We start from the raw sequence: 25,981 nt of genomic DNA on the forward strand, positions 1-25,981 counted from the left end.
GACAACGTGACCAGGAAGTGCAGCATTTGCGTGATGACGTATACAAGGGGCGTGTTTACAGTAGTACTTGTTTCCATAGAGCTCGATTAGTAGTTATTAGTAATTAGTCATTTTAGAGTTTAATATGAGGAAGTGTTACGTCTTTTTAATGTCTCTTTCATTTGTTAACAATGTATACTCAGACAATGTTGTATGCAATATGCACAAGCTAATATGCTTGTTCGTTAAGTTTTCTATGTGCTCAGTATCTGTTAAAACTGCACTTTTTAAAGCAAATTGTACTCCTATGTATACTGCCCACTTGTGGCAGCATTATAAAAAAAGCAGTATACATAAGCTTCAGGTGGCATACAACGATGGCATGAGGATGCTGCTTAAGGTGTGCCGCTGGACTAGTGCCAGTCAAATGTTTGTCCAGGCTGCTGTACCAGCTTGTGCTGCTGTGTTACGGAACCTCATGTACAGATGTATGTGTAGGCTAACATCCTCTGCAAACAGCATCATATGTGTACTGACCAACCCTGTACAAAGCTCAGTCAGGATCTTTTCTAGGTTGTGGAATCACTGGCGCCTTAATCTATATAGCAAGAGATAGCCATCTTTAATTGTGTGGGGTTTTTTTTGTTTGTTTGTTTTTTTTTGTTTTTGTTTTTTTGTTTTATATATATCGTTCTATGGACCATGCATGTGTCTGAAATAAAGTTGATGATGATGATGATGATGATGATGAGACACAAATACAAATGGTGTAAACATTGACAATGTTTCTGGCCGTTTTTACGCCTGTATTTATCTATTCTTTTATTCTAAGTACTGTATTTTATTTTATTTTGCCTTGTAGTCGCTCAATCAGTATTTATACTGCTACTATACATGCTTGACCAGTAGAGGGCACTGTGATACTGCAAATGGGACCAACAGCGGCAGCGTTAGCGCTAATGGGACCAACAGAGGAAGAGTTAGACGCTGGGGAAATAAAGCTAAATGGAAAGCTAAATTATACAACCTGGACAGAGCGTGTGATTAAAGTTTATGAAGAGTTAATAGGCCTGCTTAATTCTACACCACCCACAGAACACTACCTCTTTTAACGACGACCATTTGTCCTTTTTTTTCAATAACTCCTCCTCGAACTCCTCCACAACGACGTATGCTCGACCACTCCTCTTCAAAGGTAAATAACGTGTATCATTACGTATTATTATATCATTTTTATTATTGTTTTTTTCATTAATTATCCTCGTTTAATATTACTACTGCATCCAAACTCATATTTACATACATACACATATACTGTATATGTATACACGTACATGTAGTACCTATATCATTGGTAATATTACCTTTTCCCCTACTTAAGAACAATTCGACATAAGAACGGTCGTCTGGAACCAATTGTGTTCGTAAATTGGGGATCTAGTGTATAAATAAGTTATCTAAAAACCCCATTAACTTTACTATTACTAACACTTGATCCTTTTATTTACCTATTAAGCCCTACTTATTTTTGCACTATTTACTTTATTATGCTCAAACAACTGTTTGTTAAAAAAATTGAATAATGTTGTAATTTCGTTTGCTATTGTTTTGTCCTATAATATTGTTAAAAATCGCATTATATTATATTAAATATTTTGCCAATACTGGCCTTTTATTCACTTACTACCAGCTCGATACCAACATTTATGGGCACCATAGATAAGCAGTGGTGTGTCAAGTTTGATAAATATCTATTTTTTGGAAATAACGAATAGATTTCGCCACGCCCACCAGAGGTTACTTTATCCAATGCTGTCTGTTTTGCTTGTTTTGCTCACACAATAAAATTGGGTAGGCGGGCGCCTGCTTAAAGAACTGAAAAAATGACGTAACTCCTCTCGGCTATGTTGACCCGGTAATCATTTCGAACGCCCCTGCATTACCGTATCTCAGCACGCGCATTTACGCTGTGTGCTGAGACCAAATCCGAGCTCTCCCACAAAATCCGTTTCCACTCGGGGTGGCGTAGAGCGGGCCCCACTTGGCTTTGCTCCGTAAATCAAATACTCCGGTCGGTTAAAGCCTCGTCTGAGACGTGAAAGCTTGCCGAGAGCGGCGGTGAAAAGTCACTGATAGAGCAGGCGCGGCTTGGAGAGGAAAAGAATGGCGGATTCGAGCAGCACCGCAGCGGTCGGGGCCGCAGCCTCCAACAGCGTTACTGCTGCCGGGGCTGGCACTGTTGCGCATGATGGAGCGCCTGGGGCTGCGGGACAGAAACCAGCGTCCGAGTCTGTGAAGGGTCAGATTTTTGACGTGGGCCCCCGCTACACCAACCTGTCTTACATCGGGGAGGGGGCTTATGGAATGGTGTGGTGAGTACTTGTTTTCTCTCACTGACTAGCGTACGTACTCAAGACTGGTAGTTGTTGTTTTTCCCAATAAAAACATTCAGTTCATTTTGTTGCTATATCCAAAATGCGAGTGCATTCATGAATTGATTATCGTGTTGCCCAGTGGTATTGCTTCACATAAATCAGCCTGTTTTGTAGTTAGCAGGTTAGCAAACTAGCTACAGGCGTGGCTATGAGCTTTACAGGAAACGATGTAATAGAGGCGATTTGCGCAGGACGCCCTTTGCTGTTTTTGCACATTTTTAAGTCGCTCACCAAACATGTACAACTGACAACATAATCCCACTGGTTTCTAGCTAAAAATAGTAATCAGCCCTACAGGAAAATGTTGCAGAGGATGCAAAAGGGATTTGGGACTTGCAGCAAGGCCTCCCCTCCTGTTATCGCTGCTACTGATCTGCAGCCTTGTGTGGGCATGTTGAGCAAACCTGTTGCACTCGATATGACTGCCAACTCACTGCTGTGACATCGGTGGCAAGTCTTTGCTGAGGCGCGAATACGACCACAAGTGACGTGGGGAGCACATTGAATCCACTCCAGAATGCCATCATACGTGGATGTGACAACATTGCATGTTGTTTTGGTTGTGTCATCCTGGCCATGTGATTCTGCTGCTTTGGATATTTTGGGCACACTGGCATCACTCACTGATAGATGAGAAATTGCTTGTTTGTTTTATATTCCTGTATCATCTTATCATCAAAACCGTCTTGTATCTTCATAATGTTAGGGGAAATTGAGCTATAGTATGTCCATTTACAAATAAGCAGTATGAAATGTGATAACCTTAACAACATTTAATACAGTAGGGCTGCACAAAAATTGTGAAAAAATAGCAATTTCGATTCACACTAACAAGCAATCCAATTCTAAATGATGCCCATCTGTTTTGAATTTTACTTAATGAGCTGCATCGAAAACATCCAATAGCAAGCCTCATCGGCCGAGGCGAGTTGGCTCCAATGCCCTGGTTTGACCCGCTTACGGCTGGCGATGCTCACTGGCTATCATTCATCAGCTTGTGGGTGGAGACATTGCATTAATTAATTGGCTTTTCTTTTAAATTTTCTTCATTACATACATTAATGTACTGTTGTGTGAGCTATGTTTTTGACTTGATAGAATTATTTTATCGTATTCATTTCTATGAAGAAAGTACCCTGTGCACTGTCCTTCCACCCATTAAGAACAACAGAAAGACCGGTCCAAGTTTCTTTAAAGCAGAACAAGAAAATGATAATGCTGATGATAATAATAATACTAAAAAAGTGGAATTTCTTTCAAGTGTAAGCAAATGGCCCTGAACCTCACTTGTGTGTGCATGTCAAAAAATCGTCCCAGAGAATCGCAATCTCAATTCTAATACAAAAAAAATCTTCTCTCACATTTTTTGCGGGATTGTGCCATAAAATGTAGCCTAAAATGGGCTTGTTAGAATATGTGAAATGATAACATGAACAAATAGCCCCTGGGCCGGACTTTAGACACCACCGCTGTTATTGCAGTCGGCTGAACAGAAGCAGGGCGAAGATGATTTTTTGCTTTTTGAACCCTTTGCTTGCATTTAACTATACTGTAGCTCCAATTAGAAATATAGTCTAATTGTATACCATGGCATTATAATCAATGGCTGAATGTGACTGCCGGCAGTGTAGTGCTGTCCCAAATCGATTACTGTTATTGCGCACTTGCAGGAAATGGTGATAGCAATATTTATCCACTTCCTCTTCTTCGCTCCTTTTTTAAGTGTGAATTGTAACCACTCAAGTTAGTCCCTCCCCTTCCGCTGCATAACCAAGATGGCGACGATTGAAAGTGGTTAGGCTCCATTGGCGCACACATTCGGGGAATGTTGAGGAGTGCCACCGCCGGGTATTGGCTGATGTACTTTACACTGTGCACGCACTGTGAAAGTGTATTTCGTTCTGTGTCAATATTACTTCCTCACCTGAGGCATACCTCCAGCTGATGTGGGAGAATGTTCACCATGTTTTATAAACATTAGAACACACTTCTATGAACTTTACTGCAGAGAGCTTGGAATTGTATGTGTCAGAATGAGAGAATTTGCTCTGATCAGTTACATAGAACAGGAGTCGGGTCAGGTTTTAGGTGATATTTGTAAAAGCAGTAGAAGATTACTGTCAGGAAAAAAAAGAGTTTAGGTGTCCCTTTTAATGCACAATCCACCTCTTTCACGAGCTTCACCTGGTCACGTCTTCACTCCTACACCTACTCCAAACAGACGGAGTGTACCTACACTCCTGTAGGTGCACTCGTATACACCTCCATGCTCATCTCTGCAGCAAAGACTCCTCCAACGCCCTTTCCCACTCAGCTCCGTCAGCCCCATTCCTGGTAATCGTGTATGACTCCTGCAGTGTGTAACATGAGCTCTGATTTGTGCCTCTCCTAAACATCCAGCTCTGCCCTGGACCACCTGACAAACCAGCGCGTAGCCATCAAGAAAATCAGCCCCTTTGAGCACCAGACGTACTGCCAGCGCACACTGAGAGAAATCAAGATCCTGCTGCGCTTCAACCATGAGAATATCATCGGCATCAACGACATTCTAAGGGCTCGGCACATCGACAACATGAGAGATGTGTATCCTTTCATACTCTTATCCTCCGCTTCCTGTTCACGGCCCCACTAACAGTCACTGCACGTCCTGCCCGTAATTTCAAGTGCGTCGGTGACACTTGCAGGCAAAGATGGTATATCTACTGGTTTTGATGTTGCAAATATATCAGCACTTATGTGAGGCACAGTGCTGCACAGCAGAGCCCAGCTGTCCTCCAAAGGGGAAAGCTACAACACTAGCAGCACAGTACGTCTCTGTTTTTGTGCTTTTTTGTGTGTTTGTGAGAGTCCCTCAAAATGATCAAGGCACTCTGTGTACCTTGACTGCTTTTTAACCTACCGTAGTTTTTATTTGTGTCAAAAATATCTGGGAGGCTGAACTTGCGCTTCACTTCAAGTGTAGATGCAAAACCAACATGACTCTTGTTTCTGATTCATTCAGTAATTACATAGAATGACACGAGTGGTTGGATTTTACAATTTTGTGTCCATATTCGGCTCAACGTGTCATTATTTTGCTGACATTCAAGTCAGTGTTGCTGTGTCATAAGGCTCTGTCCCACTGCGACGTTGAATGATTTCATCCATCTAAATATTGGTTGCAAATAAAAAAAAATTGCTTAGTTAATGTCTAAAGAAGTCGTAGAAAAAACATCTACTTAAGTATGAGTAACATCTTCATTGAGCATAGCTTACGTCACATCGATGCCTGAGTAACGGGGGGGAAAAAAACATAGGTCGCACCAGAGAAGAAGAAGAGTGATGGGGTAATGTTTACACCAACAAGGAGACAAACTAAAGCTACAGAAGCTGAAATAAGCTGATTTTGTAAGTGTATAATCACAATACACACTTACCTTTGTCACACACTTTGCTTTGTCAACTGCAAAATGGTTGAATACTGGCAATGGTTTACTTCATTTCAAACATGCCTTAAGGTTACATTGAAATACATTGCGTGCCTACAGTTACACAATTCAACAAGTCTGAAAAGGAGCAAGAAGCAGATCTTAATTTCATCCAACTCCTCCTCCGTGTCATGGCAATTAAGGTTGTTCACTTCCTGTGTGTACCATGTGCCAGTTTACCACTTTTTAATTGTAAAAGAAACTGATAATGATGTGTAATAGTAAAGTTAAAGAGCCTTTACAATAATATAAGGAGTGAAATTGACAAAACATTTGTATAATGCAATGAATAAGAACGGGATATGTGATAAATAATGCCATAACTGAATAATGATAATGCCTGCCTAAGTAATAACATGAATAATAATCAGGCTAGTGATAGCGGACATATTTTTTTACCTATACTTTACAGACATCATATGTTTGTACTGTTCCTTGAAATGGCTCACATTATTACATTGTCTGAGTTCTTTACTCAGCCCATTCCATTTTAATGGTTTTAATTCCACATATTGATATCAAGTTTTTAGTGTTGTGCTTGCATACACTTTTGAAGTTTTCTGTAAGATTGTGTTTGCCCTCTCTTCTTGAAACTAAGGAATTGTATGCCATTTTATTTGCTAACATGCACTAGAGTACTACAAGTTGCTCGTGAACATATTTTTTATATTTGGCGATGAGATTGTGAGATATGTGCGTTCTGACATCATGTACTTGAAGTCAGATAGCAGCCCCTTCACTTTGTGTGTCCAAAAAGAAAAACTATAAAATGGCTATTGAGTGATTTGCGTTAACAAAGGCTGTCTGGCATCCATAGGGTTGTGTTATTTTAGAAATTAGAATTCTGAAAGCCAATCGATTCATCATAGTGACTTTTCAAGCTATTCGAATGTGAGATCCTCCTTGACCCGTGTTGACCCCAGTTACATCGTGCAGACGCTGATGGAGACAGACCTGTACAAGCTGCTGAAGAGCCAGCGGCTGAGCAACGACCACGTCTGCTATTTCCTTTACCAGATCCTGCGAGGACTCAAGTACATCCACTCTGCCAATGTGTTGCACCGGGACCTCAAGCCCTCCAACCTGCTCATCAACACCACTTGTGACCTAAAGGTAAGCCCCCTACTTGTCAAACCCCCTATGGCGAGACCTACTGGGCATTTTCAACACTCGGACGTCTTTTTCACAAGTCATACATTTAAAGTTTTACACCTCTGGGTACTCTAACAACTTCGTTTTGATCACTTTATGAAGCTGAAAACTGTCCACATGCTGGTTTGATTCCAAGGCGAGTTCATTTTGACCTGGATCACACGAAGATGTCAGGCGTCGTCAGAAAGGTTTTCATTCAACATATCACATCAGAAGGGGCAACATTATGGAAGTAAAAAGGTGGGGGTCCAGCCTCTCCTCAGGTCTGTGTCAATGTTAACGTATCCTCTTCTCCATGATGCATCGATGAAGAAAAGGGCTCCCTCTGTCGTGCTGTGCGGTCTCCCAGCACACTTGTGAGCTCTCATTAGCCAAACTTCAAGCCCCGGATTAGCCGATCATGTGGGAGGAGGAGAACAAAAGCAGCACATGTTGCCGTTCCTCGTGGACAAAAATACATACAGTCCTCCAGCGTAAATCTCTATAATCTCAGTTGCACGATGCAATGGTAGTATAATATTTTTTGCATGCAAGGTAGCATAATATTTCATATTAAATAATGGATTCACAACATTTTCACATGTAACAGTAAGTCTTCCATTTAAGGGACTGTATGCAGCTGGCTAAAGATGACTTTTTTTTTTTTTACAAAAAATATACCACCACCACCACCAGCGGCTAGCATACTGTCATGGAAAAAATATTAGAGGGGGTGGGGTGTAATGACCCAATGTCTGTGAATGTACCTCATGTTCTTGTCTGCGCCATTCGCTTGCTACACCGCCGCAAGGTGCACGGCATATTTCTGGGCGACTGTCACACTTGAGTGGGAGAGGAAGGACATCTTAATGTGCTATCCATCCGACACACAGTTGCAGATATCTGCTGGGGAAGAGTGTGCCATAAAGAGACAGCATTTCAGCAATGCAGCTTATATTGTGTTGAAAACAGTCCCTTAAAATATCATTTTTATGAGAAGTTTGAGTTGAAAAAATCCCTCAATTTGGGTCACCTCTTGTCATTGAGGGATGATGGGGGGACCCCACAGCCAAACCAGTTGAGAACCACTGGTTTAAAGGAACAGCGTACCAAGAAATTGTCTGTTTTTCACAATTACTGATTAAACTTAATAAAAATTGGCGTAATTTGTCAAATAAGATGATTTGGTTACTCACAGCTGTCAGGTATTTACGTAGATTTCTTTTGTGCGTCCACACCCACTCACACACACACAGCCTCAGAGGCAATCAACACTTTGCAGCCCTATGCATTGAATGATAGTTAACTTTAGTAGCAAAACTTTGCCAAATTGCTATCATGAGCTAAAAACAAACATAACTAGTGTGCATGTGACATTGGGCGTAGCTTACTGTATGTATGCTTGCATTTTCATCCATCAATTTTCTATGCCACTTAATCCTCATTGGGGTCGTGGGAGTATGCTGGAGCCTATCCCAGCTGACTTTGGGCGAGAGGCAGGGTACACCCTGGACTGGTGACCAGCCAATCGCAGCTTACATATAGACAAACAACCATTCAAACTTATATTCATACCTATGGACAATTTAGAGTCGGCAATTAACCTAACATATTTTTGGAATGTGGGGGGAAGCTGGCGTACCCAGAGAAACCACACACACATACGGGGAGATCATGCATACTCCTTTTAAAAATCATGTAATAATAATACATAAAGAGAATTTGGGGAGAAAAAAGTTCTCTTTAGCACACAAAAAATGGCCGACACCATAGCCCAGATACCGAAGTACGGACCGTATCTTGGGTTACCTGTACCGTTGCACCCCTAGCATATAGTGTACGCATTATGGTACAATAAATTTTAATCTCTTTAGTATTTAAAAATTAGACTATATTGTTCTGTCATGATCTGACATAATTTGTCTTTTATTCTGTCCTTGTCGCTTTCTGCTTGCCACAAAAGTAACTTCAGACTGAAAAAAGTGTAAATACGGCACAAAGATTGATGTCGCTTCATTTTGTCCTCCAGATTTGTGACTTTGGCTTGGCGAGGATCGCCGACCCTGAGCATGATCACACAGGATTCTTGACTGAGTATGTCGCCACGCGTTGGTACAGGGCTCCAGAAATCATGCTCAACTCAAAGGTTGGTGTGTCATGTATGTGTCTCCCTGCATTGATTGTCAACTTGTTGACTAGCTCTGATGTGCTTGTGCCTCAGGGCTACTCGAAGTCTATTGACATCTGGTCAGTGGGCTGCATCCTGGCTGAGATGCTGTCCAACAAGCCCATCTTCCCTGGGAAACATTACCTGGACCAGCTCAACCACATTTTAGGTGAGCTTTCCGTCCTTGTGCATGAACGTTGAGTGTTTCCTAATGCACTACAATGTATTTGTGGCGGTGGGTTGCGGTGGCAGTCGATAACAGCTAATTTGCATAATTGGCCATGACTCATTAAAAAAAGAGTGAGCAAGAAACGTGGCAAGCAAATACTTTTTAGATGGGAGGGACCCAGAGCAGAACCCGCTGCTCGGTGAGAAGAGCAATACAGTACATGCTCTCATGTCAGCCTCCAAAAGAGTCTAAAAGTAACTTTTGTCACTAGGCGCCTTTTTAAAAATAGGAGGGGTCTGATTACTCGCTAAATATAGTGCTGTGGGTTACCCAGCATGCCTTGCGGGGTTAAATAGGGGTGTATGTGTTAACTTTGTTGTTTGCGCCATGGAGGTGGTTTGGGTTAGTGATGTCCTCTTCCTTTGTGTAGTGTATGACTATTTACTAAGCTGATATTTGCAAATAAAAAGCACTTGCACATGCCAGCCAAAGTTCGGCTCTGAGTAGGTCCTGTACAACTAGAGTTCGACACACTATTGAGAAAGCCTCTAGGGCAGGGGTCACCAACGTTTTTTCTTGCGAGAGCTACTTTTAGAAAATGAAAATGGCCACGAGCTACTCATTTTTGTAGAAATGATTTTCATAACATTTTTCAACCCAAACAGATCAAATATGCTTGTTTTACCAAAACATTCACAAAATGCTGGTATCCACAACTCACATTTTATGTTTCAGAATACTTTTCCTTCTAGTGTTCTCACATTATTAACTGAAAACCTGAATGAAAAGCAGGCTTGCGGGCACCTCATGTGGTCGTGGGGGGCTACCTGGTGCCCGTGGGCACCACGTTGGTGACCCTTGCTCTAGGGCAACCAGGTAGTGCCAAATGTATTTGTAGCAGTTCAAACTTGCGGCGGGCCGCCAAATGAATGTATGGGGAAACACTGACATTAACACCTGAAGTTGATTCTGATTCCTCCTACGCAGGCGTCCTTGGATCTCCATCTCAAGAAGATCTGAATTGCATCATTAATATGAAAGCCAGAAACTACCTGCAGTCCCTTCCTGAAAAACCCAAGATCCCCTGGGAGAAGCTTTTCTACAAGGCAGACTCCAAAGGTAGAGTAACATGAGTGTTTATCAAGCAGGAGTGATGGAAAGATTGGAAGATACCCTGTCAGCAGATCTGGATGCAAAGTGGACTTCAATCACACTTCTACACTAGAAGGGCCCTCAATTGAGCGTAGACGCCAAACTTTGTGTTAATATCTTTGGGTGTCCGAAATGGATTCACTAGATTTACATTATTTCTTATAGGAAAAAAAAATTCAGTTTTTGTACATTTTGGTTTTCTTCTGACCTTTTGGAACGACTGCCCTCGATAAATTGACACGTGTGTGTGTGTTTCATCTGCTCATTTCTCTGTACGACACAGGCTGGATGACAAGAGGGTTCACTCTGCCTCTGTCTGTGTGCATTGGTTCTATAGTGGAATGAACAGAGAGTGAACCCTCATCGCATTCAGTCTCTTTGTGGAGGCGGGGCTACTAGTGAATAGATTGTTAGCCATGAGCATCGAGAGGCAGCATACGCTAACACGAAGGCACACAAGCGATGGCTTCTGAGGCGAATGTGTGGGAATATTGTGGGAATATTTTGGTTTTAAACAGATTGAACAAGCTGAGCGCATGAACCCCGATGAACGACACCGAGTACTGGAAAAATAAAGGACGGAGGTGCCTTGGACAGCGGCGCCTTCGTCCTTACGGTCAGCGCTTACTGAGGCATTTGGTCTGCAAAGTAAATATAAACAAAACAGTGCAAAATGTTGCACATTGTGTGTCGCTTGCTACATTGCAAAGAACTGCAACCATTCAATACAGTTATATGGCATAAACTTTATGCAGGGAACTTGTGTCAAGCTAATGTGGCTCACACAGGTACACTATACTTACTGTACCATTTAGCGGTTCAAGTGTGAATTACACCTCATGGCCGTAATGAAAAAGTAAGAAAATGCCGATAATATCAATTATCAACAATAATTTGCAGCACAATTATCCACCAGCAAAATATGTTATCGTGTCAGGCCTAATTTAATTAATGTTTTGTTGAGATAGCTTGTATGGACAAACTTACCTGTGCTTGTATGTTATATAACATGCATTTCATATTTATACTGTATGTTCTCAGTGTTTCTAATGAGTGATCTAACTTAAACCTTTGCCTATGTAATGCAGCGCTGGACCTGCTGGGCCGCATGTTGACTTTCAACCCCAACAAGCGTATCAGTGTTGAGGAGGCGCTGGCTCATCCTTATCTGGAGCAGTACTACGACCCCACAGATGAGGTACGCTTACATGGCAATCAGAAAAGTGAGAGAGGCGGTTGATAAATGTGCACTGGCTAGCTCCTCTGTTGTTTTGGTAATACACTTAGAAGTTTAAAAGGGGCGGGGGTTATCACATCTCAGAAGGTTACGTCAACAGATACAAATATTAGCACTGTACCATACCAATCAAAATTTTACAGTAAGCCTTGCTCTTGTGTCACTTGAGTGCTTTGTTGGGACTTTACAAACCTCAAGACAGTGGTTGAAGGAAGCTGCTTTTGTGTGTATGTGTTTGTAGCCAGTGGCAGAAGAGCCCTTCACTTTCTCCATGGAGCTAGATGACCTTCCCAAGGAGAAGCTGAAGGAACTCATCTTTGAAGAGACGTCTCGTTTCCAGGAAAACTACCAGGGCTCCTGAGACATACAGGTACATTCTAGTAGATCAGGGTCTCAAACTCAACTCAACTGGTGGTCGCTGGAGGTAGAGTCTGGGTGAGTCTGGGCCACATTCAGTATTCAGTCCTGAATCACGCTCTTGAGTTGCTCAAAAGATGGTCATAGGCACTTCAGGTTGCTTAAGGAAGTTGCGCTTAATTTGGGCAAACAGTAGTGAAAACGTAACACGCAATGAGCTTGTCAACACAGAAGATCATTACTCAACATAGCAGTCTGCCTCACGGTGTCATAAAGGAAATGACACTAACCATCAGACAGCATCTTCACGGGTAGGTAACACATACACAGGAGTGACTACTACTAATATTGGAGGATAATAAACACCAACTCTGTCCTAACGCTACACATGTACTTTAAGCAACTATTTACAAAACAAAAAGATGCCACAAGGCATGCTGAGTATTGCTTGGCACTTCTATTTGCGTATATTCATTCTATCGCATCCTTGGAAGTGTCTGGAGAGTCTCATCGGCCTCAGTGGTGGGAATGCGCGCACACCCACACAGTCGGAAAATTTATGAAGTCGGAAAATAAAGACTTGTAAATAGAAGGATTTGAAAAGTGGATAATTTTGGTGCTTTAAAGTGCATCCAATTATAAATATCACAATAAATAGCTGAATAGATAGCTGGTTGGATTGAGAAATTAATACAGTGGTGTGAAAGTGTTTGCCCCCTTCTTGATATCTTTTTGTTTTAATATTTTATTTTTTTGTCACACTTACATGTTTCAGATCATCAAACATTTTAATATTAGCCCCCCCCTTTAAAATATAGCTTAACTGAGATTAATTGAGATCTATCAGTCTGGAAAATGTTATAAAGCCATTCCTAAAGCTTTGGGACTCCAGCAAACCACAGTGAGAGCGATTATCCATAAATGGCGAAAACATGGAACAGTGGTGAAACTTCCCAGGAATGGTCGGCCAACCAAAAGGACCTCAAGAGCACTGCGTTGGTGACCCCTGTTCTATACTATGCTGAATTAAGACCCTTAACATTAGAATTATCAACAAGTTAGGCAGAACTCTAGTTATTAATTTAGCTCAGCATCAAGCCAACCAGTTACACTTAAACACGCTTGAATTTGTCCAAGAAAAGATACATAAACCCTGTTTGTTTATTCTTCCCTTTTAGTTTTAACGAGTGTCAAAGCCAACCAGAGGCTTGGAATCAGAAGACCCCAGATGACATGCTTGAACACAAGAAAATGCATCCCTCTAGAATCCAACAAGATAACAAAACAGGAAATTTGAACATTGGCTGCTTTTCTTTCCATTCCCACTGCAAGAAAGCTAAGTGTTTAACTTTGATTTGTGTGGTTAGGTGGGGCCGTGGTGTCTGTTGACTCCCCACTCCTTCAAAAACATTCTTCTGTTTCCTGTTCAGTGTCCTGCCTCGTCCTGCCCGTCCCTCATGACCACCTTTCATAATCCAGTCTGGTTTGTTGGAGCTCTCCTGCCTCTTTCTCATATAAACTACTATTACTTATTAACCAACACCATTACTCTATTGTCTTGCTACATGTACATTACAACCTGCAGTCGAGAACTAAAAGAATAGGGGGTTGCTTATCGGGTGGGTTTATTGTACAGTCCATACAAAATCTATAAAAAAAAAAAAAAAAACTTTTTTTCCTTTTAAGTGGTTTGTCAGCTTTGGTTTGTACGCAGTCGTTGGCTTTAAAATCAGCTTAGTTGTATTGATCTGTTCTCTGATTTATGTTGGAAAGTCGTTTTAAGCAGTTGATTTTCAGGCAAATGTTTTTACTGGCATGTTTGCATTTCTTTTTCTTTCTAAATGATCTTTATGAATGCATGCATTCCTGAAATTTACCAAAGTGGATGAGAGACACAAGGAACTAGTTTGGGGACGCAACAATGTATTATGTTTTTCCAATTCTACTGTTTAAACATTTCCTGAGCCGCGGCTTTATCAAAGGGCAGACAGATGAACGCTCCCTCTATTTGTGTATAGTTACACTACGCTGAGGCTAATTCCAATAAATCGTTCCGTGTAGCCATGCCCCACAATGCTCCAGAATATCATTGGGTTGTTCTCATACTCTGCACCTACCTGGTTAATAGTCTGTGTTAGAGGTCGTATGACCATTAAAAGCACAAGTACCACCACTACACAGACATGAGGCACCAAGAAGCTGCACATACTGTTAATGCTTTAGCCTTCAACGCCCTCTTCCACGCATTATAAAACATCAAGGAGCCACTATGGCATTACTAAGTTGACCCTAACGACCATATGACGTTTACATGGGCAAAATTTTCAGTGATGGCCCAAAGGAAAGGAAAACGGCATCGAGTATGGCGTAAAGTAGCTGCAGTAGGCCCGACTACTGAGAACACTGCATGCTGCTTAAACCTCAAAATTACCCTCAGACAAGCAACTAACCATTTGTGGTTGTGTGTTTTTTTTTTTTTTGTTTGTTTTTTTCCCTCCAATCTTCCTTTTTTGTTGTCCTCCGTTTGCCTGTTTATCTGGTTGCCATAGCAACCATGCCTCACTGCGCTGACAGTGGCATTGTTTCCCATGGATGGCTGCTGGCATGTGTGTGTGGTATCTGTGCGTTCTTTCTTACCGTCTGTGTCACGACTTCACGTCTGCTCGGTGCAGCACCACCTGTTGGTCCAGCTCAGTAATTGCACCGGGGATTAAATGTAAAGAAAGCGGACCAACACACGGTCAGGTCCATGATGCTTAACACTATGTCGACGCAGCCCTGCACCGCCTGCTGGCTTCAGCCTGCTGCAGTAAAATAATGTTGTACAAAGTGTCGCTGTTCTCTCAGAAGCCATAGCCAGCACTATGACTGTCCCCCACAACAGGTGTGAGGCTTTTTTCTTTTTTGTGCACATGCGGTGAAATGCATTGATTTATTCACCCTTCCCAACACTTGCCACGCTTTACTCAAAGGGCTGCATCCCTCCCTACCTACCTGTGCGCACTTCTTTTCTGCCACGACTTCACTTTTGCCATTTGCTGCCACTATTTCATCCTCGCCTACTCACACGATCAATCACACGGCCCAATCAGCACGCCTGCACTTTGTTGTTCATTTTGGTCCTCAGTCTTTTCCCTCCGTGTGTCCGGTCCTGCTCGCTCAGCTTTAAGTATCTCTTGCTTTGTGTGTGTCTGTCAAGTGTTTCTATATTAAGCCAAGTTTTTTTTCTCCTTACTGTGTGCGCGTGTGTGTGTGTGTGTGTGTGTTCCTCACAACTCCCTCTTTATTGTGCTTTTTCATACATTGTGTGTGAGATTATTTCTTTTCCATCCAGTGCAAAATGGTTCTTGCAAAAGTCACGCATTTGAATAACCAGCCACTAGTCCACCAACCCTGCTTGCTTTTTCTCCGACCTGAACAAACATCTGACTGGGTTGCCATGGTTCCAAAACCAAGAGGACTGTTTTGCACTCACACACACACACACACACCCTTTGACTGAGGAGTGTATGCGTGTGTCTGTGTGTGTGAAATGTTGCACTTGAACATGCCATACACATTCACACAGTATCAATGTGTCTAGTGGCCTGTCTGTCATACGGCCTGTTTCCAGATATCGTTGTTTTTAAATGGTCATTCTTATTATTACCGTTGTTATATTGGTGAGTTGTTGTAATTTTTTTTTTTTTTTTACTTAAAAGGGAGTTAAAGTTGTATTTTTTTTTAATGATTAGGATGGGGTTTTTTGTCTTGCTTATTTCTCTTATGGACGTGATTATTATTGACAGTGTTTTCAGTCTTTCTGAGACCTTTTTTTTTTTTTCCAACTTGGATTTTCCCTCCAAGTTCTTTATAAGGAATTATTTTAAAAGGAATTATCTGTCGATTGTCAAAGAGATATGAGTTATTGAGGGTTATTGTCTGTATATTGTATGGATATTAATTAAATGATTAACAAAGAAACAAAGTTATATTACATAATTGAATAAAATTTCCTGATACTGTTGCAGTTATGGCTCTTTATTTTTTCCAGTTTATCTAATGAAGTCGAATTGTCAATAAGACCTTGACAATGGGGTCAATGGGTCAGTGTTTCCCATATTTGGCGCTATCCGTTTGTCCTTGTTCATTAAGACATTACAATAATCCCTTGTTAATTGTGGTTAATTGGTTCCAGACTCGACAGCGCTAAGTGCATTTCCACAAAGTAGGGTTTCTTGTTTATAAATGGAATATTTTCATAGAGCATGGAAAGCCTGTTTATGACCTTGTAAATACGTTTTTTAACATTAGAACCCCCTAGACATGAAATCACACCCCTATAGCCACCTTTACACTCGTATGACCTAATATAGTAGACAAATTTAAGAAAATAAGCCATTTAAGACACATGCTTGTGTGTTGCCATAATCTGTTAGGAGAGTTGAGTAGAGGGCAGGCGAGAAGTCATGTCGGGGTTTGAACTTGACATTGGGTATGGCCGCAACAGTAGCCCAGGTTTTTATTAGGGATTATTGTGACTGTTGTGATAATTCAAGTTTACCATAAAAGCCTGTTGTTTGGTGATTGTGTGTCTCACTGAACATTACAGTAATGTTACTGACACCTAGTGACCAGTGTAGAATACTACATATCACATCTTTGGAATGCGCCTTCTGAATGTCTAAAATGTGTATATTAGCTCATTCGTTCATCTATATGCTTGAAAATGCTTAAATGAGGCATAAAATATGTCCGATGTCCTTAAATATGCATATTTTTGACTAATACAGCATGATTTATGCATTTTGTTAAAAACCTAACAGAGTGAAGCTGCAACGTTCAAATTACAAAGTGGCGGGGAATTACTGTATAAAACACCTCATCTGCCAGACAATGTAACCAGAGAATTGTTTCCAACTTAGCGACTTTGTCGGCGTGTTTAGCACGTAATCAGCCTCCTATAGATACTACGATGAAAGAAACATTCGCGACTAATCTAATGAAGAGACTTTTGGCGACTCGTGAAATGAAAACACTTATTGCTCTTCTCAAATAGCAGCAAGTGTTACCGTGGGCCCTTCCCACATGAAAGAGCAGTCACAGACCGCTCCGTCTTGTTGGTGACATTAAAAAAATAATAAAACACAAAAAGAAGCGACAGAAGAAAGTTCATTTGTATTTTTTAAATTCAACTTTTGACATGAAAAGTACTTTACGCTCTTCTCAATGAGTAGCCAGTGCTGCTGTGGGACCCTCTACTGTTCAAAAACACTCAGAGGGAGCTCCATCTGGTTTGTGACATAAAACAAGTAACAATAAAGTTCATTTGTGGTTCTAAATTAAACTCTGACATTGTTGCTCTCAACAAGCAGCGAGTCCTGTTGTGGCCCCATTGAAAAGCACTCATAGGCGGCTCTGTCTTGTTTGTTGACTTTTTTTTTTTAACCGCAAAAAGAAGAGTCAGAATAAAGTTCTTTTGTGGTTCAAAATTCAAATGACATGAAAGCACTTATCGCTCTTCTGAACTAGCAGCGAGTGCTGCGGTGGGCCCCTCCATCAAAAAGCATTTTAAGAAATATGCCGCAGAAGTTCATTTGTAGCGTCTTCTTGCGAATGCATCATCCCCCGCAACCCACCACCACAAATCCTCTGGGAGACACTGTTATTTAATGAATGGTGACTAGTAATAATGAATTAGGTAAAAAAAAAATGTGTTCAATTTACTCCGACAATTGGTCAAGGGCCAAAATAGTTCAAATTTGTTCGGTGTATATTTAAAAACAGCACAATGGACCATAAGGTTCCTCCATAAAGTGAGCTTAAGTGCTGGACTCACTTGAAGCAAACTTGCTTTTCCTGCTGCACAGCTTTGACATCCTCCCTTTACAACACGTCTCAGCATGCCGCCGTCCTGCATCCCGGACATTCCCTCGCCTGGGAATGACACACATCCCAGTCCAAAGCTATTGTGGGAATATGCTAGAAGTCTTACATTATTCTGCAGTGAATAGGCTGCTGTTTTCTGGTGAAAAGCAGCCATGTTCCACTTCATAGTGGCTTCAGCCAGTGGCGTTATTGTTTGTCACATTGCAGCTTTGTTACGGGGTGTCATCCATACATTACTGCACTGTACTGTGCTCTGCCGCCTGCGAGTTGTACTGTATTTATGGGGAATCTTGCATGTCACAATTTTGCATACAACAAATCAAGTTCACTCCAATTGAGTGAAACCTGCTGCAAGTGTTGACTTGTATTGAAATCAGCATTAAAGTAAATGCTCAGTTACATGCATTATCACTTGTTTATGAGGAAAATAATGAAGATAATCATTAGTTTATGTAGAGGTATGATGAGGATGAGGATATTCTCCTGTTTTGATAAAGGAATACATAAAGGTGTGACATACACACAACACAAAGCCGTCCAACAAAAGGGAGTGAAATTGTTGTTACAGGTTGGGCAGGGGCCAGCAAGGTAAAGGTGAGCTCTGGGTCACGAGCTGGTGCTTCATTAACTCATTTTTACAGCTTCACTGGTCTTGTTGCAAAGAGTGAGCGAAACAGTCTACTCTCAGTCGTACCTGTCTTTCAAGATTTTTTTTAGGTGGTTGAAGACCAAGAGGAGCAGGTTAGCGCTTCAAGCGCTCTAATTCTTAACCGGGTGCATGTCCTAGTTGGTTCTAAAGGGAGATGAGCAGTTTTTGGTACCTTATCCTCCCAGCTTTGGGAGGGTACACACTCGCCTCGTTGTACCTGCTGAAGAATCCCCACGTTCTCCACAGGAGGAAACGCACGGCCTTCTACTGCACACACATCTCCCACAGAGGAGGTAAGAGGGTGAACGCTTGTTGGGGGGAGGGATTTATTATTCAACTTCATCCTCATGGCTGCTATTAAACAGCACAGTGAATGTAGCCAAAGTGCAAAAATACTTTACTGTTGTTCAAGCGGTCTCCTGCAGGAGTGGTAAATATTGAAGATGTGTTGACGGACAAAACTCAGTAGGTTGAAGGAGATGTATGCCATGACGGCTGCTTTCTCTCTCACCAGGATGTGGCGAGAGGATAGAAAGCACAATGGAGGCGTTCACTCAGTGAGTACTGCAGATGTAATAAAGCAATACAGTAAAACAGGGAAAAACGAAACAAAACTGACCCGCTGAGAGCATGCAGACTGTTTTTTCATTACATTTCTATACCTGCAGTAGCGAAAATTTGCAAGTATTTAGACAAGGCTTTTTATGGTTTTACCTTTGACACAACACCCTCACACTGCATTTGAAATAAAACAATCAAGCTGTCAAGGGGTTCCCGAATTTATCGCTTAAGAATAACCATTTCATGTAGAACGTGTCCAATTTCGGCACCTAAATAGTATTCTAGTACAGGCTAACTACAGATTTTGTCAGTAAATACCGGGGCAGTTATGCTAATATTGAAATCAACACTGATACAGTACTTTACTTGTACTGTATGATTTTAGGCAAAAAATATTTTTATCAACACACATTGTGCGCAATTTCATAATATTTAATACAACAATCTAAAACAATGGGACAATATTTCAAAAATTACCATTATCCCCTTTTATTATCCATCCATTCATTTTCTATGCCGCTTAATCGTCATTAGTGTCGCGGAGGTATGCTGGAGCCTATCCCAGCTGACGTCCTGGACCAGTACCCAGCCAATCGCAGGGCTCCCTTTTATTATGTACAAAATAAAGTCACTGGTGCAAAATAAGTAAAAAAAAAAAAAATGGCTCTTATTAAAATTTCTGCCCCCAAGGCACCTCCCGTATCCTCTAACTTATTCTTTTGGGTTTGTGATCAATATAACAATTAGGGATGCTCCGATCGGAGTTTTATGCTGCCGTCTCCGATGCTGAACATCCGTGAGCGAAATCGGCTGACACCAATACTGATCACATAGATCAAGTGTACATTTTAAAATGTACTATTGGCTATATGATATGAAATGGAATCGAATAGAATGGATGGCAAAGGCCTTAATGCATTGGGAAAAGAGCCTATAGAAGTGCATGTAAAGTCATGTGACCACTTTCATTGTCTTCCCTCATCTGCAGTGCAGTGAAGCAGGGAACACAGATGCTGGAACTGGACTGTCACTTGACACACGATGGGCATGTGGTGGTGTCACATGATGAGAATCTACTGAGGCAGACGGGACATAACGTCACCATCTCCTCACTTAGACTACAGGTGGGAGAAGAGAATAAAGTGCGGTCAGGTCACAGGTCACACAGAACTTGAATTACTTTGAAACACGGTGGTTAGCGTCATTCATTTGTTCCAGGAGGTCCGACTCTAACCAAAACGGACGCCAACAGAATCCATTTTTCCGATAATGTAAATCCAATGAATCCATTCCAGAAAGCCAAAAATGTTTTTAGTTTAACAATTAGTTTTACATGCCGAAAACCATTTGAAATGAACATACATACAAATAAATGAGTAATGGTGTGCTACCATCAAATGACTACTCAAGACTAAAAACGTAGTTGTAACTCTCATTACGATTATTTAAGTAGAAGTGTCTCTTTGTTGTCCACTAAGTTTACCAATGATTTACTCTATACAACCACCTAGCAAAAGTATGTCACATGGGTATCAGACGAGTCAATTTTGTATCAGAGGTTTGAAAGACATGCATTTTTAGCATCATAATTGTCACAAGAATTGTCATACTCTTTGATGAATACACTAACAGTGATGTACGGTCAATATATTCTCAAAAAAATGAAATTTGACCAAACAAAAACTAGAATTGTAAAACTATAAAAACATGTTTTGTGTTAACATTTCTGACAGTCAACTGCTGATGACACCATAGACGGGTGACGCAGCTGACTTCCGGTTCCAGTTGCCATTTTGTTAGCAAGCTAAGGATGCTAACAAAGAACGCTTGTGATAAAAATGATGAAGAGCACAGTTGGACTCACGCAGCGTATTAATAACACGACAAGCTGCGCGCCTTATTGTATGCTAACTGGGAAATGTACGCAAACCGAGGCAAAATGTTGCTGTAGATTTTTACGCTAACCGAAAAACATGCTAACAGGGGCGGACGCTAACCAAGGTTCTCCTGTATGTACTGTATATTTAATTCCACAACAAAATGTGCTATAGTCTAATTGCAATGCACTTTGTTCTGCCACCTCATTAGGTGCACCCACACAATCAGTTGAGGTCTAATACAATCTTCTTATTACTCAGCTGTGATTGACTCCTCCGTGAAGCCTTTACAAAGATAATAATGCTCACTTGCGATTCATTTAACAACGTGTTTTATTTTCATAGTTGGTAATGGTTTGCTTCTTGCTATGTTTTTGGTTGACTTGTTTGGTTTGGTTCGGTTTAATTTTATTTGAACATGCAGTTTATAATGGAAAAACCACATGTCCAAAAGGGGTAGGAAGAAGCGAAGCTTATTTAATCATACCCTATTTAAAAATCATAGCGAGCTCAAAATATTAGAAAGAGCTCTCATTATTTTTCGTCCACATTCTATATGTCTCTATTATACAAAGTGACAATTATGTATGTACTGTACATATTATTGTTAGGGCACGAGCATTCAGCAATAGCGGTGCGCAGGCCCTATTGATACAGCAATGTTTAATGTTTATTACTATTCTCTGCGTTTTTTCACATTTTTGAGGGCCTTAACATGCATGACAAGCCCAGCCCAGTGAAAAAATGTATATTTCAGCAGGCCCAACACAAACTTCCAAAATTCATTTAGTAGCGCCCTCATCATTTTTTAAAATTCCTCCTGTCAACAGTTTCACACATCACCACGAAATATGGTGTTAACGTCTGTCATGAAAAGTCGGCCATTCTGGTTTGGAGTGGCCATTTTTGGCGAAAAACAAAGGCTGTACATTTTTACAAGTTCCTCCAAGGGACTTTGACCAAATGAGACCAAAATCAAAGCATGGATACTAGACAGATGGTCGATGGTACATTTTGAGGGATTTTAGGCTGTCCCTTAAGATGTGGGAGGAGCCTTTGATGACTTGCTAATCAATACCAAACCTGAAATCAGCTCCACAACGACTTCTATAATAATTGGTGTGTATGATAAAAATGACCCCCTTCCTTAATTAATTACAGTGGCACCTTGTCGCTGTGATTCCTGCGACCCCTAGGGCCATGGACTGAATAAACCCTGATTTACGTGGGAATGTGAGGGTCCGTTCAACGCTGCTTGCAGCTTTTTCTGTTTTTCTTTACCAACCGCAAGTTTTCTAGTTATAATTAAAAATGTGAAGATATATTATATTCTCAATACCGAGCATTATTATCTTTTTGATACACATTTTATACTGAATCACATTAGACATTCTCTATTTTTTCAGGATTTACCTTTGTACAAGGACAGGCTTGAGGTGACTTTTAATGCAGGTGAGACACTCCTTCCTAGCTGATCATTCGCAAGTGGTAGCGTGTGTGCGTGCGTGTGCGCATGTGTGTAATGTCACCATCTTGGCCATGTTTTCTGTCCATCAGGTCACTACAGCAGTGGTGCAGACAGGACGTTCGCTTTGCTGGAAGATTTGTTCAGAAGGTTCCCTGAGATTCCAATCAGCATTGAGATTAAAGAGAACAACAACCAGCTGATAGAAGAGGCAACACACGCACACACACACATACTGTAACATAGAGTATCTACAGTATCTAGCTTAATGTACAATGATTTGTACGGTCAGTATCTCCTGCAAAGTAGAGCCCCTTTACAGGCCCTTAGCAACGATGAATTCAATTCTTCATCTGGTATGGAGCGTCATTTCCAGTTTCTGTTTGTCTTTTCCACTTCTAGTTGAACATTTGCCATTTTCACGAGCAAAATGCCCTCACTCACACATGATTAAGGCAATAAAATGTACCTGTAAACCGAAAGGCTCACGTGATTTGCATTGTTGTCTTCCTTGAAATGGAAGCCTGACAGTATGTGATTTTGCGTGTGTGTGTGTGTGTGTGTGTGTATAGGTATCTGCGCTGGTCCAACGCTACCACAGAGAAGAGATCACAGTGTGGGCGTCAGCGAACTCAGCAATCCTGACGAAGTGCCGCAAAACGGTGAATAAATTACCTTGACACAAAATGTCTTTGACAGTACCTAATATGGCTCCAGTAGGCAGAATTTTGGATACAGGGCTTGTATTGGTCCAGCTGGGATAGGCTCCAGCATACCCCCACGACCCTAATGAGGAGAAGCTGCATAGAAAATGGATGGATGGATGGATGGATAGTGTATTAGTGAGCCGTAGCAGAGTGTGTGCATTGATGTCTTTTTCTGTCCTCCTAGAATGGAGCCATGCCCTACAGCTTCTCCATATACCGAGGTGTGCTGCTGCTTCTCCTCTTCTACAGCGGCCTGTTGCCCTTTGTGCCGCTGGGAGAGAGTCTACTGCAGTTCTACCTGCCGCGCATATTCAACAGGTGTGCTGGACTATCTACCTTCTGTGGAACTCTACATTCATCTACTGTATGTTTGGTGGAATATGCCTTTTAATCTAAGTGTCTCTCTCTTTGTGTGAGCAGGACGTTTATTCCCGAGAACAAATTTCTGAGGAACAGACTGGTCGTCTCTTTAATAGAAAAGTGAGACAATGTTTTTACTGCTCTCTTTTTTGGCATTTCAAATAGTAGTCCTTCTGAGTGACACTTACACTTGAGTCAAAACGGGGACCACACTATAAGACAGTAGATCCTTACTGTCATTCAATCAGTGAAGAAAGCTAATGATGATACAATCTGCCATCAAAACATATACAGTATAATATTGATGTATAATTATTATAAATATAATGATACATGATAAATTACAAATCTGAACATTTGATCAAGTAATTAACGCAAAATTAAATTACCAAGTTCAGTGAAACCTTGATTTTGGTTAGTAATCTGTACATCAAAATGTACAAAAACTAAAGTAATTTTTCCCTTAGGAAATAATGTCTATCCAAATTATCTGTTCCAGATGCCCAAAAATATGAACAAAAAGTACATTTTTTTATTTTGCCTAAAATCCCATATACCTGTACGTGCTAGCAATTAGCAGTAGCAATTTTACATTTCGAACACCTCCAAATATGACAATTAAATAAATAACTAAGATGTACATACCACTTAAACTGATCTACAGTAAGCATCAAATACTTACAGTGAAAAACACTTTCTTAGGCTCAACAAGATACAGGACTGCCACTTTCAACATCTTAATGGCAGTAGACTACAAGCAAACATTGATCTTCTTCTATGACGGCGGGTTTCAAATAGCACTTGAGAGTGTAAGATATACATTCCACTTAAACAGCTGGTGTACAATAAGCATAAAATACAGTCAAGCTCAACAACATTCCAGACTGACACATTTAACATTTTAATGGCAGTAGACTATGAGCAAAGGTTGTTGGCCTTCTTCTATGATGATAAATACCACTACAGAGCATTGTTGCCACCTATAGGAGCATTAAGAGACGACACCCCGCAGCATTAAAAAAATCCCCTTCAGAATAAAATAAATTGAGAATTACTGCTCTAAAGGACCTGGTCTGTTTTCTTGGGGAAAAATGGCTGTCATATATTGTGTCAATACAGTGTTTTGATAATCTGCCATCAAAGGGTTAAGTGCCCCCCTCAGACTACAATACAAATACATTTTTCCAGAATTAAGTGATGCGTCTGTACTTTATGAATGGCATTTTTGCAGTGCTTGCCAGAATAACTAACTTTGAATGTGTTTCATTCTAGAGTAACTATGAGGAAAAGTCTCTTTAAACATCTTGCAGCTCGTGGAATTCAGGTATGATGCTATTATTATTATTATTATGATTATTATTATTATTTTGTTAACTGTTGTGTTTTTTCTGCCCAGACACAAGCTAAAAACGAGCGGCGGCCTTATTAAGAAACTACATTCAAACTGCAAAGCACACACACACACACACACACACACACACACACACACACACACACACATCACCACAGTGAGTGTTTTGACATCTCTGATGTGAGTAATCTCTGCAGGGATGAGCTCACCCTCACCATGAGGCCATGAGCGGCCACTCATCGTTTTAGTGTGAAAACAATCGGAGTGCAAATGCCATCATCTTATTAGCTGCACGCAGGATTGAGATTCCTTTGGGAGAATAGCATCATGCATAACTAAATATGAGTGTATCGCATTAAATTCATCAGTGTTTCCACAAAAGATCCAGTTATACAACATGAATATAAGTGTATGAATCCATTAGTTGTATTGTGTCCCAGTAATGCAACACGCAAGATGTTACACTGCTTGATTTCTAATTCATGTGTGATTGCAGGTGCATTTGTTTGTATGCAATAAAGACGAAGACATAAGGGCGGCGTTAGAAGTGGGGGCCACAGGGGTGATGAGCGACTACCCCTCTCTTTTGTCAAGATGCCTCTACAGAAACAAACTTCAGTAGTGACCTGTCCGCAGGTGCCCCAAAAAAGCTGCACGAAAACACAAAACTAAGAAATTCTTCCGAATTACTTGTCTTTCGTACGTTCATTTCCATGCTCGCCACCTACAATCTTTCAATGCAACTCAGCAATACATTTCAACTGGCATTGTAAAGGAATTATGTTTTGTACTTAACAAATGATGTGATAAAGGAAAATAAAAAGGGAACACAAATGAACGTGTCCTTTTTTTTCCCAAAGTCTGACCACACTGCTGTGGCACTAATCAAAACAGTCTCGAGAGAGAACAAAGGCTGTATTTTTCTGACCCGATTAGCTATGCCTTGCAATGTGACAAGAGGGTTAATGGAATATGACCTGGGCCATTGCCGAGCCACGTCACTGGGCTTGTGGTGTTAAATTATAGAATGATGCTTTACAAATAGCAAT

General features: G+C 41.0%; 2 protein-coding genes across 2 annotated transcripts; both read left to right on the forward strand.

The window, feature by feature from the left end:
• Positions 1–1,920: 1,920 nt before the first annotated feature.
• mapk3 (mitogen-activated protein kinase 3) lies at positions 1,921–16,103 on the forward strand. Its single transcript, XM_054759258.1, has 9 exons — positions 1,921–2,351; positions 4,815–4,997; positions 6,805–6,994; positions 9,042–9,158; positions 9,234–9,348; positions 10,336–10,467; positions 11,589–11,698; positions 11,979–12,107; positions 13,273–16,103. The coding sequence occupies exons 1-8, from the start codon at positions 2,143–2,145 to the stop codon at positions 12,096–12,098; spliced, it is 1,176 nt and encodes a 391-aa protein (XP_054615233.1). The 5' UTR covers positions 1,921–2,142; the 3' UTR covers positions 12,099–12,107; positions 13,273–16,103.
• Positions 16,104–16,259: 156 nt separating this feature from the next.
• Positions 16,260–25,701, forward strand: gdpd3a (glycerophosphodiester phosphodiesterase domain containing 3a). The gene is made up of 10 exons (XM_054759263.1): positions 16,260–18,904; positions 19,126–19,168; positions 20,161–20,296; positions 22,456–22,501; positions 22,607–22,725; positions 23,087–23,176; positions 23,406–23,539; positions 23,642–23,701; positions 24,854–24,905; positions 25,429–25,701. The coding sequence occupies exons 1-10, from the start codon at positions 18,766–18,768 to the stop codon at positions 25,552–25,554; spliced, it is 945 nt and encodes a 314-aa protein (XP_054615238.1). The 5' UTR covers positions 16,260–18,765; the 3' UTR covers positions 25,555–25,701.
• Positions 25,702–25,981: the final 280 nt, after the last annotated feature.

This window comes from Dunckerocampus dactyliophorus, chromosome 18 (genome assembly GCF_027744805.1).
Source record: "Dunckerocampus dactyliophorus isolate RoL2022-P2 chromosome 18, RoL_Ddac_1.1, whole genome shotgun sequence".
Taxonomy (NCBI): Eukaryota; Metazoa; Chordata; class Actinopteri; order Syngnathiformes; family Syngnathidae; genus Dunckerocampus; species Dunckerocampus dactyliophorus.

Bases quoted from the DNA above. Each gene is read 5' to 3' on its own strand.
- gdpd3a (XM_054759263.1), top strand. From the start codon at position 18,766: ATGAGCAGTTTTTGGTACCTTATCCTCCCAGCTTTGGGAGGGTACACA. The intron at 18,905-19,125 runs GTAAGAGGGTGA...CTCTCTCACCAG, and splicing joins ACACATCTCCCACAGAGGAG to GATGTGGCGAGAGGATAGAA. The intron at 22,726-23,086 runs GCAACACACGCA...GTGTGTGTATAG, and splicing joins ACAACCAGCTGATAGAAGAG to GTATCTGCGCTGGTCCAACG.
- mapk3 (XM_054759258.1), top strand. From the start codon at position 2,143: ATGGCGGATTCGAGCAGCACCGCAGCGGTCGGGGCCGCAGCCTCCAAC. The intron at 4,998-6,804 runs GTATCCTTTCAT...TGTTGACCCCAG, and splicing joins ATCGACAACATGAGAGATGT to TTACATCGTGCAGACGCTGA. The intron at 9,349-10,335 runs GTGAGCTTTCCG...CCTCCTACGCAG, and splicing joins CCAGCTCAACCACATTTTAG to GCGTCCTTGGATCTCCATCT.